The sequence below is a fragment of the Suncus etruscus genome, chromosome 6, assembly GCF_024139225.1.
Source record: "Suncus etruscus isolate mSunEtr1 chromosome 6, mSunEtr1.pri.cur, whole genome shotgun sequence".
Classification (NCBI taxonomy): Eukaryota; Metazoa; Chordata; class Mammalia; order Eulipotyphla; family Soricidae; genus Suncus; species Suncus etruscus.
The window spans coordinates 41,067,607-41,085,265 of record NC_064853.1 but is presented as its reverse complement, the minus strand read 5'-3'; the positions used below and the strand labels follow the sequence as shown (position 1 = coordinate 41,085,265).

At 49.7% G+C, this 17,659-nt stretch overlaps 1 protein-coding gene and 1 non-coding gene across 2 annotated transcripts in view; both read right to left on the bottom strand.

Annotated features, from left to right (window-relative positions):
- Positions 1-17,659, bottom strand: part of STK40 (serine/threonine kinase 40) — a 45,776-nt gene that overhangs the window by 12,432 nt on the left and 15,685 nt on the right. The window contains exons 2-4 of the mRNA XM_049774845.1: positions 8,234-8,353; positions 4,509-4,594; positions 3,915-4,058 (exon numbers count right to left, since the gene is read on the bottom strand). Coding sequence (XP_049630802.1) covers positions 3,915-4,058; positions 4,509-4,594; positions 8,234-8,345 — 342 coding nt within the window. The 5' untranslated portion in view covers positions 8,346-8,353. The remainder of the gene's footprint in view (positions 1-3,914; positions 4,059-4,508; positions 4,595-8,233; positions 8,354-17,659) is intronic.
- On the bottom strand, positions 5,098-5,266 carry LOC126012674 (U1 spliceosomal RNA). Its single transcript, XR_007497100.1, has one exon. It is a non-coding gene; the product is annotated as a U1 spliceosomal RNA (small nuclear RNA).

Below are 17,659 nucleotides of genomic sequence, written 5' to 3'. Positions count from 1 at the left end.
TGATTTCTGAGCATAGAGCCAGGAGTAACCCCTGAGCGCTGCGAGGTGTGACCCAAAAACCAAAAAAAAAAAAAAAAAAAAGTTTCTAGAAACATGGGGCGGGAGCAGAGGCGCAAGCAGTAGGGCATTTGCCTGGCAGACACTAATCTAGGACAGATCTCAGTTAGCATCCCATATGGTCCCCCAAGCCAGGAGTGATTTCTGAGCACATAGCCAGGAGTAACCCCTGAGCAGCATCGGTGTGGCCCTAAAGGCAAAAAAAAAAAAAGTTTCTAGAAACAATAGATTTGTATTGTAGGATAGGCAACAGTCATGGTTTTCCTATATAAAAATAATGAAAAAGGTATTACAAAATAAAGGGCCCGGAGAGATAGCACAGCGGCGTTTGCCTTGCAAGCAGCCGATCCAGGACCTAAGGTGGTTGGTTCAAATCCCAGTGTCCCATATGGTCCCCTGGGCCTGCCAGGAGTTATTTCTGAGCAGACAGCCAGGAGTAACCCCTGAGCAACGCTGGATGTGGCCCAAACCCCTCCCCCCAAAAAAATAAATAAAAAATAAATAAATAGGGGGCCGGGCGGTGGCGCTAAAGGTAAGGTGCCTGCTTTGCCTGCGCTAGCCTTGGACGGACCGTGGTTCGATCCCCCGGTGTCCCATATGGTCCCCCAAGCCAGGAGCAACTTCTGAGCACATATCCAGGAGTAACCCCTGAGCGTTACCGGGTGTGGCCCAAAAACCAAAAATAAATAAATAAATAAATAAATAAATAAATAAATAAAATAAAATCCCAGGCCAGAGATATAGCACAGTGGTAGGGTGTTTGCCTTGCACACAGCTGATCCTGGATGGATGGTGGCTTGAATCCCGGTATCCCATGTGTGCTTGCTAGGAGTGATTTCTGAGTTCAGAGCCAGGAGTAACCTCTGAGCACTGCCAAGTGTGACCCAAAAACAAAATAAACAAACAAAAAAAAAAACCCAATAACAAAAATAATAAAATCCCATGGGCTGAAGCGATAGCACAGTGGTAGGGTGTTTGCCTTACACGAGGCCAACCTAGGATGGACCAGGGTTCAATTCCTGGCATCCTTTATGGTCCCCAGAGCCTGCCAGGAGCAATTTCTGAGCACAGAGCCAGGAGTAACCCCAGAGTGCCGCAAGGTGTGACTCAAAAACCAAAACCAAACCAAAACAAAATAATTGTGCTTCAGAAAATTAAGTACTTTGAAATCAACTCAACTAAAGATGTGAAATACCTATACAAAGAAAACTACAAAGTATTACATTAAGAAATAAATGGTGGGGCCCGGAGAGATAGCACAGCGGCGTTTGCCTTGCAAGCAACTGATCCAGGACCAAAGGTGGTTGGTTCGAATCCGGGTGTCCCATATGGTCCCCCGTGCCTGCCAGGAGCTATTTCTGAGTAGACAGCCAGGAGTAACCCCTGAGCAACGCCAGGTGTGGCCCAGAAACCAAAAAAAAAAAAAAAGAAAGAAATGGCGGGCCCGGAGAGAGCACAGCGGTGTTTGCCTTGCAAGCAGACGACCCAAGACCAAAGGTGGTTGGTTTGAATCCCAGTGTCCCATATGGTCCCCCGTGCCTGCCAGGAGCTATTTCTGAGCAGACAGCCAGGAGTAACCCCTGAGCACCGCCGGGTGTGGCCCAAAAACCAAAAAAAAAAAAAAAAAGAAAGAAAGAAATGGCAGGAAGGGAGGACAGGAGTGATAGGATAGCAAGTAGGGCATTTGCCTTGCACGTGGCCTACTGGGATTGGATCCCAATATCCTACCTATATGGTTCCTTGAGTACTTCTTTTTTTTTCTTTTTTCTTTTTTTTTGCTTTGTTTTTTTTTTTTGGCCACACCCAGCAGAACTCGAGTTACTCCTGGTTATGTACTCAGAAATCTCTCCTGAGGGACCATATGGGATGCTGGGGATTGAACCTGGGTCCATCCTGGGTTAGCCGTATGCAAGACAAACTCCCTACTGCTTTGCTATTGCTCTGGCCGGAAAAGTAATTTCTGAGCTTAGAGCCAAGAACCCCTGAGTGCTGTTAGGTATGGGAAGGGAGGGAGGGAAGGTAGGAAGGAGGGGGAAGGAAGGAGGAGGAAAAAGAGAGGGGAGAGAGGGGGGAGAAAGAAGGGGGAGAGAGAGAGACAAAGAGACAGAGAGACAGAGAGCCTGCCTGCTTCTCATAGAGGCAGGATGGGAAGTGGCGGTAGAAGGGACACTGGGAACATTGGTGGCAAGAAATGTGCACTAGTGAAAAATAGGTGTTGGAACATTGACTGAAGCTCAGTCACGAACAGCTTTGTATTTCACAATAATTTAATTAAATATAGAAACATAATCCAAGAAAATTACCTAAAAAAAAGCAGATGCAATTAAGGACCTTTATCCTAGTAGTGGGCTATCACCTCTGGGATCCCGGGTACTGAAGCCCACCTTTCCCCCCGAAAGAAGGATCATTCACACTTCTCCCCTCCCACTCCCCCAGACCAGGCATAGAGGCAGAAATACATGGATGATTCTAGAAATACTTTCTATTATCCCGGTTCCTTTTTCCAAAATTGACATAGCACTTGGGCTTGGGACTTGAGGCGAAGCTCTGAAAGCTAACACAGATGGAACACCAAGAAGAATCACCTACAATTTGCTTTCATGTTTGAGGGAGAGTCTTAATTTTTCTGAGTTGCCTAACAATACTCAATGTCAACTTAATAAAGGCCTTGGAGGGATGGATGTACAGGGTGAAGATACATTCCACTGATGCCTCGGGAGATGGTGCTGACAGGGCATGTGTGCAGCTGGGAATGATGGTGAGGACAAGCCTGGACCAGGGCATGCAGCTGGGAGCAGAACTTTCATTCCTGGGTATTCCATGTTTCAGACAAGGAATCATGGCTGAGGGACCCATGTGACTTGCTAGGATACATCATAGTTCAGGGATGAGCCCTAAATGCTGGATGTACCCCTGGTCCATCTGACAATCACAACATTCTAGCTGATCCCAGCATGTTCCTGGCTCTGGGCTCTGTTTTTTTGAGTGAGAGTGAGAGTGAGTGAGTGAGTGAGAGAGAGAGAGAGAGAATGTTTTTGAGTGTGTGTGTGTGTGTGTGTGTATGTTTTTGAGTGTGTGTGTGTGTGTATGTATGTGTTTGGTTTTTTTTTTGTTTTGTTTTGTTTTGGTTTTTGGTTTTTGGGCCACACCCGGCGGTGCTCAGGGGTTACTCCTGGTTGTCTGCTCAGAAATAGCTCCTGGCAGGCATGGGGGACCATATGGGACAACGGGATTCGAACCAACCAACCTCTGGTCCTGGATCGACTGCTTGCAAGGAAAACGCCAGCCCATGTGTTTGTTTTTTCTTTTTGTTCTGGACTCTGTAGTTGCTGACTGAGTCCTGTCTCCCTCAGTCTGACCCTTCCTGCCAGGGACACAGTTAGTGCAGTCTATTGGGGCTCTTTTTTTTTTTTTTGGAGACACACACAACAGTGCTCAGGGCTCCGTTTTTGGCTCTTTTTCTTGGCTCTCTGCTTTGAATTACTCCTGGTGGTGTTCAGTGGACAACATGGGATGCTGAATATTGAACTCAGGTTGGTTGCGTGCAAAGCAGTGCCCGCTGTACTATATTGTTCCAGCTCCTACTCTCAGCTTTTGGGCCATTGCTGGACACTACCAGGACTCCAGGGAACACAGCTGATCACAGACTTCTCTAGCAGGCCCGTGGTCTTTTCCTAGTGCCCACCCAGCCAATTCTGGACAGTATGATGGTGTGTCTTTAAGTAACTTCCTGCTTTCTTCAGTTCTTGGAAAAGCATAAACTGTGGTTATTCCCACCAGGCTGCGATCATCTCGGTAGGAGCCTGGCTCTGTTTGACTTCCAGCCCACCCATGGGCAGAGGCCACCCTGCATATACCTGGAAGAGTCCGTGGTGGTGTACCACGCCGTCCTGTGTGTGCAGGAGGGACAGCAAGGAGAATTCGGTGTGTAACAGCATCTTGCCTTGCCGCTCCTCTTGGCTTTCGATTCCTTGGTCCCCCCTCTCCTCAAGGGTCAGAATCTGCAATAAATATGAAGAAAAAAACCCAAACCCCCAAAGGCCTGACTTTACGAGGCACAGGAGAAATGGGGCTCACGCCTCCCCCACCCCATCCAGTGACACCGGCATGCACACACCCACAGGCACGTTCGAGGTGAGACAGTGGGTAATTCATGGGCAGATAAAGCACTTTAAACTGGGACCTGTTCAGCGCGAGACCCTGTGATCTTTATTGCTTCCTGGGAAGAAATAGCGCTACTCTTGCTCACAGAAGGTGCAGGTGTGAAGACAGAGGGGGGAAGGAGTGGGCTAGAGAATGGTTTCTAAGTCCCAGGGGTGCACACACATGCAGTAGCACAGACAGACACGTGCAGGAGAGCCAGGAGACATACACACTTGCCATACACATTAGTGCAGACACATGCACACATACACTCATGTGTACAGACATGCACACACACCATGCCTCACCTTCAGCTGGTAGAAGTCATCTGTGCCATCTTTCCTTGCCAAACACTGTACAATGCTGGGCACTGGTGAGTTGCCCAGGCGAGGACCTATGGCATGGAGAGTCACTGGCTTACTACCTTTCTGTTGTGGGTGAGGGGGTGGGTTGGGCCATACCCAGCGGTACTCAGGGGAGCAGATAGGGGTGTTGGGGACCAGAGTGGGGTCAACAGGATCCCAGGCAATTTCCTCCCCCACTATTATTGCTCAAGCCCCTCACTGGCTGACTTCTTAGACCTGTCCTGTGGCCATGGCACCAGCAGGTCTTTTGGAAAGATCCTGCAGGAGGATACCACTGTCACACAGTCCCTAAATTCACCCCTCAAAAATGGAGAAAATGTGAGTGTCTGCCCAAGGCATCCCTGATTTTCTTTTCTTTTTTTACTTTTTGGTTTTTGGGTCACACCCGGCAGTGCTCAGGGATTACTCCTGGCTCAGAAATTGCTCCTGGCAGGCTCGGGAGACTATATGGGATGCCAGGATTCGAACCTCTGTCCTTCTGCATGCAAGGCAAATGCCTTACCTCCATGCCATCTCTCTGGCCCTCGCACCCCTGGTTTTCTTTCTTCTTTTTTTTTTCCCCCCACTACCACAAATTATGCAGTCGAGTTTCTCACATTTGGGGAAATCGCAGGGGTCAGCACATCCGGAGTGCAATGGATAAGCCTCACCCTGGGAAAACCACTTTCGTGATCATGGTATCTCCCCTGCCAGGTAAGCATACCCCTGGTTTTCAAAGGCAGCTTTCTCATACAGGACTTCTACAGTGGGTATCCCACTGGGGAGCCTGGGTTTAAAGAGGTTCACTTGCAACTTGGACTCTGAATTGGCAACTCTGAGGGGAGGGGGGGCAATCAAGGAAAGCAGTCACTACAGCAGCTTTTGGAGCCTTTGTATTTTGGAAGTTCTGTGCTGTGGTCCTGTCTCAGCATTCAGAAATGGCCCAAATCCTGATCTGCTGAAAATTCTATCAGGGCTCTAGATTCATAGTATAGAATACAAACTCCTTATTTGAGGGGGGGGGGTGCGCTAAAGACTTGTCTAAAGAATTTTGCTTTTCTCTCTTGACCTCCTGACTTTGTTCTCCAGCCTCATGTTCTAACTTCTCAGTACTATTAGTTCCAGGCTTGGAACCAGAGGAGTAGTACAGTGGGTAGGACTCTTGCCTTACTTGTGGGCAACCCCTCTGGCACCCTATATGCTCCCCCGATCCCTACTAGAAGTGATCCCTGAGTGCAGTCAGGAGTAAGCCCTGAGTACTGCTGGTTGTGGCCCCAAACCAAAACAAATAGACTCCTATCTTAAGATCCTATCTTTTTTTTTTTTTTTTTTTTGGTTTTTGGGCCACACCCTGTGACGCTCAGGGGTTACTCCTGGCTATGCGCTCAGAAGTTGCTCCTGGCTTCTTGGGGGGACCATATGGGATGCCGGGGAATCGAACCGCGGTCCATCCTAGGCTAGCGCAGGCAAGGCAGGCACCTTACCTCCAGCGCCACCGCCCGGCCCCAAGGTCCTATCTTTTGTTTTTGTTTTTGGGCCATACCCGGGGTTACTCCTGGCTATCTGCTCAGAAATAGCTCCTGGCAGGCACGGGGGGACCATATGGGACACCGGGATTCAAACCAACCACCTTTGGTCCTGGATCGGCTGCTTGCAAGGCAAACACCGCTGTGCTATCTCTCCGGGCCCTTAAGGTCCTATCTTTTTTTTTTTGTTTTTTGTTTTTTGGGTCACACCCGGCAGTGCTCAGGGGTTACTCCTGGCTGTCTGCTCAGAAATAGCTCCTGGCAGGCACAGGGAACCATATGGGACACCGGGATTCGAACCAACCACCTTTGGTCCTGGATCGGCTGCTTGCAAGGCAAACGCCGCTGTGCTATGTCTCTGGGCCCTTAAGGTCCTATCTTAAGGTCACTATATGTGCTGTTCTTTCCAGAACCTTCTCGTTGCATTTCCCTCTCCATTTTGGGGTGGTTCAGATGTCACTTCCTCATACAGACTTGACCTATGTGCTATTCTGAGGCTTTTTTTTTTTGGGGGGGGGGGGCATGGTTCAGGAATCACTCCCGGCAAGGCTTAAGAGAACAAATGGAATAATGGGGACTCAAACTAGGTTCAGCTATGTGTAAGGCAAGCTCCCTATCCACTGGATTATCCTTTTGGCCCTCCTACACCCTTCCTATACTCATACACCAACCTGTTGACAGTTTTTTTTTTTTTTTTTTTTTTTTTTTTTGGTTTTTGGGCCACACCCGGTAATGCTCAGGGGTTACTCCTGGCTATTCGCTCAGAAGTCGCTCCTGGCTTGGGGGACCATATGGGACACCGGGGGATCGAACCGCGGTCCATCCAAGGCTAGCGCAGGCAAGGCAGGCACCTTACCTCTTGCGCCACCTCCCGGCCCCCGACATTTTTTTTTCTTTTTTAAGTTTTGGGCCACACTTGGCAATACTCAGGATGTACTCCTGGCTCTGTGCTCAGGAATTACTTCTGGCAGATCTGGGGGACCATATGGGATACCAGGGATCAAACCCTAGCAGCAATGTGGAAGGCAAATGCACTCCCCACTGTGCTATTGCTCTGGTCCTACTGTTGACAGTCCTAAGGCCCTTATGACTGGGAAAGCTTATGAAGAATTCACAGTTTCGTTTGTTTTTGTTTTGGGGCCACACCTAGTGGTGCTTAGGGGTTATCCCTGGGTCTGTGCTCAGAAATTACTTCTGGTAGGCTCAAGGGACCATATGGGATGCTGAGGATAGAACTTGGGTCAGCTATGTATAAGGCAAATGCTCTATCCACTGTGTTATTGTTCAGGCCCCTCATACTGTTTCTTTATATTATGTTCCATGGGGGCAGGGGGCTGGAGCTGTGGTGCAAGCCATAAGGCATCTGCCTTGCACGCACTAGCTTAGGACAGACTGTGGTTCGATCTCCCAGCGTCCCATATGGTCCCCAAGCCAGGAGCGATTTCTGAGCGCATAGCCAGGAGTAACTCCTGAGCGTCACTGGATGTGGCCCACACACACAAAAAAAAGTTCCATGGGGGCAGCAGTTTGCCTGTCCAGTCACTATGGTATCCCTGAGAATATCATAGGCCTTTGAGTGGGCTGCAGAGAACAACTAGCAAATTACTGTACCAAAATGCTGTTCTAAAGCAACACTCACACCCAGTCCCAGCTGCCAGGAGAGAGGGGGGTGTGTGTGTCTTTATTCCCTTCTGAAGCTGAGCATAGGCATATGGACCTGCTTCGCTCCTTCAGACTAGGGGATACCCCCAATTGACAGCATTTCTGTGCTAGCTCCACATGCACTAGGAGCTAGAGCCCTGCATGAAGTGGATCATCCCTTTTAAAAATGGTCAGAGGAAAGCTTTGTGCACCCTTCTCTAGGACTCTGAGTTCTGTTCTAATGCAGCTTGGGTGCTTCCATGGGTGACACCACAGGGCAATTAGAGGATTCTCTTTGGGGAGATGGTCTGGCTCTTGGCTGAGATTGATCTAAGAAGACTATAACCAAAATGTAACTTGGACCAGGCAAGAGAAGGCTCTGGGTCTTTACTGCCCAAACTCCGCTGCACATTCAGGGTGAGCTCAAAGTGAGGGCTGCACGCCATGTGGGTGGCCAGGCCAGATGGTGCCAGCCAGGGCCACCCTGGTCCCTCCCCCAACACCCACTGCTCTGAGGCTTACCAAGGATGAATGGCCCAGCTCTCTTCGCATTATTCCCGGAAATTCCACTTCCTAGAGCTTTCGCTCTGGCCGACGTTTCCCCAGCTCCTCTGTCGGATGCTCTCCGCTTCATCCTCGGCTCTGGCGAGACAGACAAGATTCCTCTCACTGAGTGAACAGGCGCTGAGTTCCTGTGACCCACTCCCCCCACATCCCAGCAAGTCTCGGGCTTGGGGCTGCGTCACACAGCTGCTGCTGTCACCTCCTCCCTCTCCCGAAGGGGGCCTCCCAGGTTCCCGTGACAAACAGAACCACAGCTCTTTACTTTTGCACTCAGGATTAATGAGGGGATCGAGTGGAAGTACTTGGAGCAGCGTGGACAGGCCACGGAGGTAGGCAGTCAGAGGAGGGGAGGATCAGGGGTCATGTGTTCTCTGCAGATGCCGAGACCACCGGGGGGGGGGGGGGGGCCCAGGTAAGAAATGACACAGAAAATCCACACTAGCTCCAGGGGACACAGGACTGTGTGTGCACTGCTGAAAGGCTGGAGGCAATCCAGGGAGGGAGAGATGGCTGGGCTAGAGGAAAGAGATTCAGGGCCTGGAGAAGAGCACAGCTTGTGGTTTGTGGGTGCGTGCACAGTAAGTGTTCATGACGTTAAGTGTTCATACTCAAGCCCTGCTTTGAGACCACACAGAGGATGAGGATCCCTTCCTCCTACCACAAATACATTAAGAGTGTGAGTTCCATGGGAACAGAGCTCAAGAAAAAGTCACGGTTCTAAATCCCCACACGGCAATGTTCTCCCCAGCTCCCAAGACAGCTGCAGAATCCTCAGAGAAGGATGTGCTGACCACACCCTGACTCCGGGATGGCATATATGTGTCCCCAGCCTGGATAGGGTGGCTGTCACTCACAGGCCCTTTGGATGGCTCTTGGGAGGTCGTGCCCACCTGTCACTCAACTGTTCACAGAGTGAGCAAGTGGGTTCCAGAGCCTGCACACAACTCGTTTTCTGAGACTGTCCACCAGATGGGTCCTCCAGATGCTGCCACTGTTTCCATCTAGAATTCACCCAATATTCCTAACCTGTTTCACCTACTTACTAGTGTCATGTGTTTTCTTTTTCTTTTTTGATTTTGGGGGCCACACCTGATGGTGTTCAGGGGCTACCCTCAGCACTGTGGAAGGGCCCTTCCCAGCAGTGCCGGAATTCGAACTCAAGCCTCCCATATGTGAAGCACATGTTCCAGCCTGTTAAGCCATGTCCCGAGCCCTTGGAGAATTTCTTCTCACATGTGTGGAGTTTTTTTTTGGGGGGTGGGGAGAGCAGTCCTCAAGGTGCTCACAGATCATGCCTAGCTGGACTCTGAGAACAATATGGGATGCTGGGAACTGAATCCAGATCATCTATGTGTAAGGCTTGTCCGGCCCAGTGTACTAATACTCCAGGCCCCATGTGTTTCTTTTATACATTTCCAGATCAAAGTATTTTTTAACTTTTACCACTATTTTTACATTAATCTTACTGATTATCTAGAACTTTCGATATCCTGAGGCTGAATTGATTGAGGAAGCTATTTTCAAAGATATTACTGAGTACCTGCCTTGTATGAGGAGGCCCTGGGTTTCTTCCCAGACATGAAAAAAATAAAAAGCGGGGCCGGAGAGATAGCATGGAGGTAAGGCGTTTGCCTCTCATGCAGGAGGTCATCGGTTCGAATCCCGGCGTCCCATATGGTCCTCCCGTGCCTGCCAGGAGCAATTTCTGAGCCTGGAGCCAGGAATAACCCCTGAGCACTGCCGGGTGTGACCCAAAAACCACAAAAAAAAAAAAAAAAGAAAAAAAAAAAGAAAAAAATAAAAAGCTCTTTTAGGATGTTGCCTCTTTTTCCACATTTCTCTTTTTTTTTGGGGGGGGGGGAGTGTAGGTGGGATTGGGTGGGTGGGGCACATCTAGCAGCACTCAGGGGTTATTCCTGGCTCTCTGCTTAGAAATTACTCCTGGCTGGGGCTGGAGAGATAGCATGGAAGTAGGGTGTTTGCCTTGCATGCAGAAGGACTGTGATTCGAATCCGGGCATCCCATATGGTCCCCTGTGCCTGGCAGGGGCAATTTCTGGGTGTAGAGCCAGGAGTAACCCTTGAGCACTGCAGGGTGTGACCCACCCCCCCCCCAAAAAAAAAGAGGGGCCCGAGAGATGGCGCTAGAGGTAAGGCTTGCAAGTGCTAGCCAAGGAAGGATCTTGGTTAGATCCCCGGTGTCCCATATGTTCCCCCCAAGCCAGGGGCAAGGGCAATTTCTGAGCGCTTAGCCTGGAGTAACCCCTGAGCATCAAATGGGCGTGGCCCAAAAACAAAAGAAAAGAAATTACTCCTGACTGGGGCAGGAGAGATAGCATGGAGGCAGGGCATTTGCTTTGCATGCAGAAGGACTGTGGTTCAAATCCCGGGATCGCATATGGTCCCCGAGCCTGCCAGGAGCGATTTCTGAGCATAGAGCCAGCATGTGACTGTGTGTGCATTGTTGAAAGGCACTGAGCACTGCCGAGTGTGACCAAAAAAATCCCAAAAAAAGCAAACAAGAAATTACTCCTGGCAGACTCAGGGGACCATTGAACCTGGATCAGTCCTACTATTAATGCTCTAGCTCCTCATTTTTCTTTTTTCTTAAATGATGCTAAAAATAAAGCCTGAGGGCTTCTGACTTGAGAAACACAAACACTGAGCCACATCCTCGACCCCTGGCTCTTTAACTTTTGTTTGAGTTAAAAAAAAGTTTCTGGGGGCCAGAGAGATAGCAGGGAGGTAAGGTGTTTTCCTTGCATGCAGAAGGATGGTGGTTTGAATCCCAGCATCCCATATGGTCCCCAGAGCCTGCCGGAGCGATTTCTGAGTGTAGAGCCAGGAGTAACTCCTGAGTGCTGCCAGGTGTGACCCAAAAACAACAACAACAAAAAAATTTGTTTCTGGAACCGGAGTGATAGCACAATTAGTAAGGCACACAACACAGCCTTGCACACAGCTGACCTTGGACAGACCTGGGTCTTATTCCTGGCATCCCCTAAGCCTGCCATGGGCGATTTCTGAGCACAGAGCCAGGAGTAACCCCTGAGCACCGCCAGGCATGACCCCCCCCAAACAAAACAAAACAAAACAAAACAAATCTGTTTTCTCTTAAGTCTCCCAAGTGTTGCTGGGGCACTGGGGGAAACTCATGGCATCCCTCTGTTCGATAATGTTCAAGACCATCATGGGATACTTCAGGCACCAAGAATCCAACCTCAGCTCTCTGCAGTCAGGCACATTCTCCAGCCCTGTGCATTATTTCCCCAACCGAAAGACATCTTTTTGTTTGGGGTCACACCCAGAAGTGCTCAGGGGTTGCTCTTAGTGGTGGGTGGAGAACCAGGTAGAAGAAAACAGGCCTCCTGAGTTATTAGATCTCTGTCCCCAGAAAGTTACTTATGTTTACAATAGTTCCAATGTCATCATTTTTCATTCGTGGTGCTACTTGTTCCAGCCCACCACCAGTGTCAAAATCCCTCCACGAGGGGGACATACCTGACTGTGCTCAGGAGTCACTCCTAGTGATGCTAAGTAGACCATTCAGTTATGGTATCAAATAGGCTGGCTGTGTTCAAAGCAAGCACTTTGCCCACTGTACGATATCCCCAGTCTACAAGGTTATCTTTGTATGTAGTCAGATGATTGTCTTTTTCTTGTTTTGTTTTTGTCGCTACTTCTGGAGCAGGGCTACCTTTACTCCTGAGAACAAGTAGACAGGCTCCAGTTGGGCAAAACCCTCACATGGTGTCTCACAAAAGTGAGAGGCATAAAGTAACTCTTGAAAAATCTGCAGAGCTGGGGGCCATGAGGGACAGATCCCTGTTTCCATTGAGAGTCACCAGACCCTGTGACTCAGCAGGCCATGGTGGTCTCCTGCAAGATATCTTCGCCGTTATCTTGGCTGGGTATTTGTGAATCCAAGAACAGTCCCCAGAATGAGAAATTACTTCCCATTCCCTTGTCCCCTTTTGGGGGAAGACCTTGGTAATATTTATCCGCAGCTAATAATAATCCACACAGACAAGAACGATAGGGTTTAAAAGATCGGGCAAGGAGAGCCAGAGAATCCTCCTGCAGCCAGCAGCTTTTTCACAGAAGGACCCTCACTCCTGTTCCTCAAGCTATTTATTGCCAACTTCACAGCGCCCCACCTGGAAGGGTTAGGTGGGGCAAAAGTCACAGAACAATCCTAAGGAAACACTTTTAAATACAATTCCAAGAATCATCTTATGGAAACTTTTTCATATGCTACAGTCTCCCATGGAGTGGAGGCCATGGTGATGCTTGGGCCTGACTTCTGCCCCAGTGGGGCATGTTGGAAGCATAGCCAGAGTCAAGGACATAAAAGCAGGGAAGAACCACCCTGCTTCTAAGGAAGCTCTGAAAGCTGGAGAGCAAAGGGTCTGCAATGAGCTTTGGCCTCTACCTGGCCAACTTCTCTGCCTCCTCCATCTCAATGTCACCTTCTAGGGTGGGTAGGCGGCTGGGCAGAAGAGCCCTGGCACTGCATGTGTTGGAGCTCAAGCCCCATGTGGGCAGATGTCCCCAAATAGGCACAGAGAAGGGGTGTCCCTATCTCAGAGCAGCCTGCCTCAGAGTTTCTACTACTCAGTCTCACTGGGACTCTCTGGAGAATTTACACTTTGTGACTGGGATCAGATGCTTCATGGATGACTCGTACCAACAGAATCTAAATTTCATGAGACAAGAGAATGTGGGCACCACTGCCCCCACGGCCTGCCTAAACCTTACGCCTGGAAGGAGGACATCCCCTAACCCTGGCCCTGCTCTCTGCTTCCCTGCAGCCAAGTTACCTCCTCTCTTTGCAGTTCCCTGGAGAGCAACCAGGGACATGGGTACAGCTGTGTGACACTGCCTGCCTGCACTCTTACGCACAGGCCTGGTCTAGACAACAGTTTGTCGGAGCAGCTGCAGCACAGACAATGAGTGGGCTCTGCCTGACCCCACCCACCCCGCTCAGGATTCAACTCAGTGAGCGGCATGGGACCTGCTCCAAGCGGCGGGTGGCAGAGGAATGGCGGCAGATGGGCAGGGTGGGACAGGTTGGCAGGGGAGTGTAGCAGGCAGACTCCCTTGCTGAGTGTTCCCTCGAGCCACCACAAGGCAGACCTACAAAAGAGAATCTGCTGCAGGCCTCGGGTAGGGGAAGTGGTGGCAGTGTGCAAATATCCAAAGACTCTGCAGCCCCCCCACTCATGGAAGACAGACCACCCACAGATCCTCTGAAGTGACCTTCCAGAGACACATCTGCCAATAGTCCACAGACACTCCAGGGCAGGGTGTCTGTCTGCAGGGTCCTGCCTCACATTGTGATCTGAGATGCTGAGACGCTGGTCCCTAAATTGGAGAGGAGGGCCCTAGCACATGGTCTCGCTAAGGGAGTCATTTGCCTAGAGTATCCCAGCCCAGCCCTGGTTCAAGCCTAGCTAGGCTGCTTTTTTTTTTTTTTTTTTTTGGGGGGGGGGGCACACCCAGCAGTACTCAGGGGTTACTCCTGGCTGTCTGCTCAGAAATAGCTCCTGGCAGGCACGGGGGACCATATGGGACACCGGGATTCGAACCAACCACCTTTGGTCCTGGATCGGCTGCTTGCAAGGCAAACACCGCTGTGCTATCTCTCCGGGCCCTAGCTAGGCTGCTTTAAAAGTCTCTGGAGTCAATCTGGTTTGCACTACATACTTCAGGAAGTTCAGTGAGGCACGGGGGGAGGGGGGATGAGGGTGTACAGGCAGGAGAGAGGCCTAAAGAGAAAGTAGTACCTACCCTCAGGCCTGAGAGCAAAGGGTTCCATTGGCATGGCCCTGTCTGGGCAACATGATGCAGGTCCAACAGAAGAGGGCCAGAGGGCCTCTGTTGAGACAGCTACATAGCATGCCAGAGGAGGGGTACTTGCTCTACTCTGTCCAAGGAGTTCACAGACTGTCTCCCCCAAAGCTGGCAATGTTTAGTCAAGCTCCCAGAAAGGAAAGAAACCAGACCATTGGGATCCAAGGGTATGTGGCAAGAAGAGAGCTAGGTGGGGAAAAGCATGGCCCAGGTCATGTGACAGGGGCCAGAGTTAAGGTGCTTGCCCTGCATACAATCAACCCAGCAATCCACTGAGCCTCATGAAGAATAATCTCTAAGCACAGACCCAGGAATAAGCCCTGAAAAAAAAAGCCTGAGTACTGCTGGGTGTGGCCTCCGAACAAAAACAATAAACCAAAAACAAAACATGAAGAGGACACAGCTTCCAAAAGGAGGTGGGCATAGAGCTGGGACAGGAGGATGGAACGACAGCCTTGCATGCAACTGACCTGAGTTTGATACCCCACATCCCATATGGTCCCTGGAGCACCTTCAGGAGTGATTCCTGAGCACAAAACCAGGAGTTAACCCCTAGGCACTGCTGGATATAGCCCAAAAGTTAAAAAAAAAAAAAAAAAAAAAGGAACTGGGCCTGCCCCCCGTTCAGCCTCTCCTCATTCTGCCATGATTGAGTAGCTGAAAACTAGTCAGGGCAAGAAGGGCTTCTCAGCCAGCACCAGGCCATGTACCCACAAAATCAGAGTGAGTCTCATCCCCAAGGAAGGGGAGCAGCAGTGAATGTAGCCATTTGGGGTCAAAGCTCTGTTCTCAACCTCATTTTAGGCCACTGGACTCCATAAACAGAGCAGTAAAGACAGAGTATAAGGGGCAAGCACTATTGCATCAGGCTCCCCACATGCCTGCTGGATGTGAGTGCATGTATATGCGTGAGTACATGAAGGCGTGTGCATGTGTGTACATGTATCAGTGGCAGCAGCAGCTGCTTCCCATGACTGGTCAGGGTCAGTTTGGGCTGACTGCATCAATATTCAAGTTGTCCCTGTCAGCAGCCCCTCTCTTGGGTGCATGTTCCTGGCTCTGTCACAACAGAGCAAGCACAGAGTTTGGTGGGCCTGCCTTCTGGGGGGTGTTTGCCAAGGGCAGATCCTGCACCAGCCCCTGGCAGTGAGAGCAGAGCTATGCCTGCTGTCAGTCCTATATGCCATGCAGGGTCAAGGGTGTTGGGGTGTTGTGTCCAGATCTGCCATAGCTCCTAAGAGAAAGCAGAGAAGACTGACAATAGGGTGCTGGATAAAGCCACATGGTCAGAGATGTCTTAGTCACTATAGATGTAGAGAGATCATCTGTAGAGCACTGTGGTGTGAAGGGAACTAGGTTCTTGTCATCCCATGCTCAGCCCAGACACCCTCAGACAGAAGGGACTAACTCATAGGCTGGAAACCCCCAAATCACTAAGAATATTGGAGGCAGTGAGTGCTGGGCTAAGCATGCCATTAACCAGTCACATTAAATTGCTTGTTCTGGGGTCAATGAGATAGCACAGTGGATGCAGACACCCCCATATAGTCTTCTGAATCTTTTTTTTTTTTTTTTTGGTTTTTGGGTCACACCTGGCAGTGCTCAGGGGTTATTCCTGGCTCCAGGCTCAGAAATTGCTCCTGGCAGGCACAGGGGACCATATGGGGCGCCGGGATTCGAACCGATGACCTCCTGCATGAAAGGCAAACGCCTTACCTCCATGCTATCTCTCCGGCCCCAGTCTTCTGAATCTTATCAGGTATGATCCCTGAGCACAGAGCAAGGGACAAGCCCTGAACATTATTGATATAAACGTTCAAACCAACAAAATAAAGCTACTTGCTTATTTTATATCTGCAATACAGGCTCATGACTGGCCTTAGGTCTTCTTGACCTCCTGCAGAAGGCTCAGCACTTGAGTGCTAATTTCTCCTGCTTATGCAGAAAAGATAGGGAGTAGATTAGAGTACAGGGAGCAGAAAGAAGAAAGTGACCAGATTTTTTTTGGTTTTTGGGCCACACCCGGAGGTGCTCAGGGATTACTCCAGGCTGTCTGCTCAGAAATAGCTCCAGGCAGGCACGGGGGACCATACGGAACACCGGGATTTGAACCAACCACCTTTGGTCCTGGATCGGCTGCTTGCAAGGCAAACACCGCTGTGCTATCTCTCCAGGCCCGAAAGTGACCAGATTTAAGAGACACTGAAACCTTCCTGTTGGCTGGTCTGAAACTATATGCCTAAAAATATACTTAACTTGAGGTGGGGAGGAGGAGATTTGTGTTGTAGCTGAAAGGTGGAGAGAAGCACGTGTTATAGCTGAGAAGGTAGAGGAAAATGCGTGTGTGCATGCGTGCGTGTGTGCTGTGTGTGTGTGTGTGTGTTAGAGCAAAAAGTGATGAAGATACTGTCAATCCCAGATGCACATACTGGGGTGTGTGTGTGTGTGTGTGTGTGTGTGTGTGTGTGTGTGTGTGTTAGAGCAAAAAGTGAAGATACTGTCAATCCCAGACACACATACTGCTGTGGGGGGTATAGGGAATGTCTGACCTTCTGACCAGAGGCAGGCACACAGAATCTCTCCGTCCCTGTTGTCTATGGGAGCACAGGATAAACCAGCTGGACACAATCAGCTGACACAGGAAGTCCTATCCAGGATGTTGAGGTCACCTGAATGGGTCCTACATTGCAGCCCATTTGGGGGTGAGATGTTGAGATGGAGGAGGAGGCTGGAATTAAGAACAGGCGCCGCGAGTCTAAGATCACTTGGAACAAGACTGGAGGACGGAAGCAGCACATACACTGGGTTGTGACACTTTCAGTATCAAAGGACCTAACTTCTGAGTATGTGCATTTGTCAAAACAAACTGTACAGTTAAAATAGCTGTGAAATTCATTGTGTATAAAAATATCCCTCATTTTTTGGTTTTATTTTGTTTTTAGCACATGCCTGGCAATGCTCAGGGTTTACTCCTGGCTCTGTACTCAGGAATTTCTCCTAGAGGGACTGGGGAAAACATGAGATTTTGGGAATCAAACCCAGTTTAGCTGCATGCAAGGCAAGCACCCTAACTTGTTCAAGTACCTCTCTGAATCCTTTCTTTTCTTTTTTTTCCCTAAAGCAAGGTGCAAACTTAACCAAACGATCAAAATAAATATCACCAATAACAGAATACCACCAGGTTCTTTTGGCTACTGAAAAGATAGCAATTACTACTGCTGCTTTGCTAAAGGCATAACTTGAATCTGATCCAGAGGTAAACCCAAAGTGAGGACACCCACTAAACAGCCTGTGGCTCTAGAAACAGTGTCACTGACATGTTGGGTCTGGTCCAAATACCAAAAGAAAGTCATAGACCAGAGAGTACTTTGGGCAAATCACTAATCCTGCAGATGACTGACCCGGGTTTGATCCCTGGCACCCCATATGGTCCCCTAAGTCCTGCCAGGAATGATCCCTCAGCACAAAGCCAGAAATAAATCCTGAGCCCCACTGCTGTGTCCCGAAAATAAAACACACAAAAAGAGCAAGT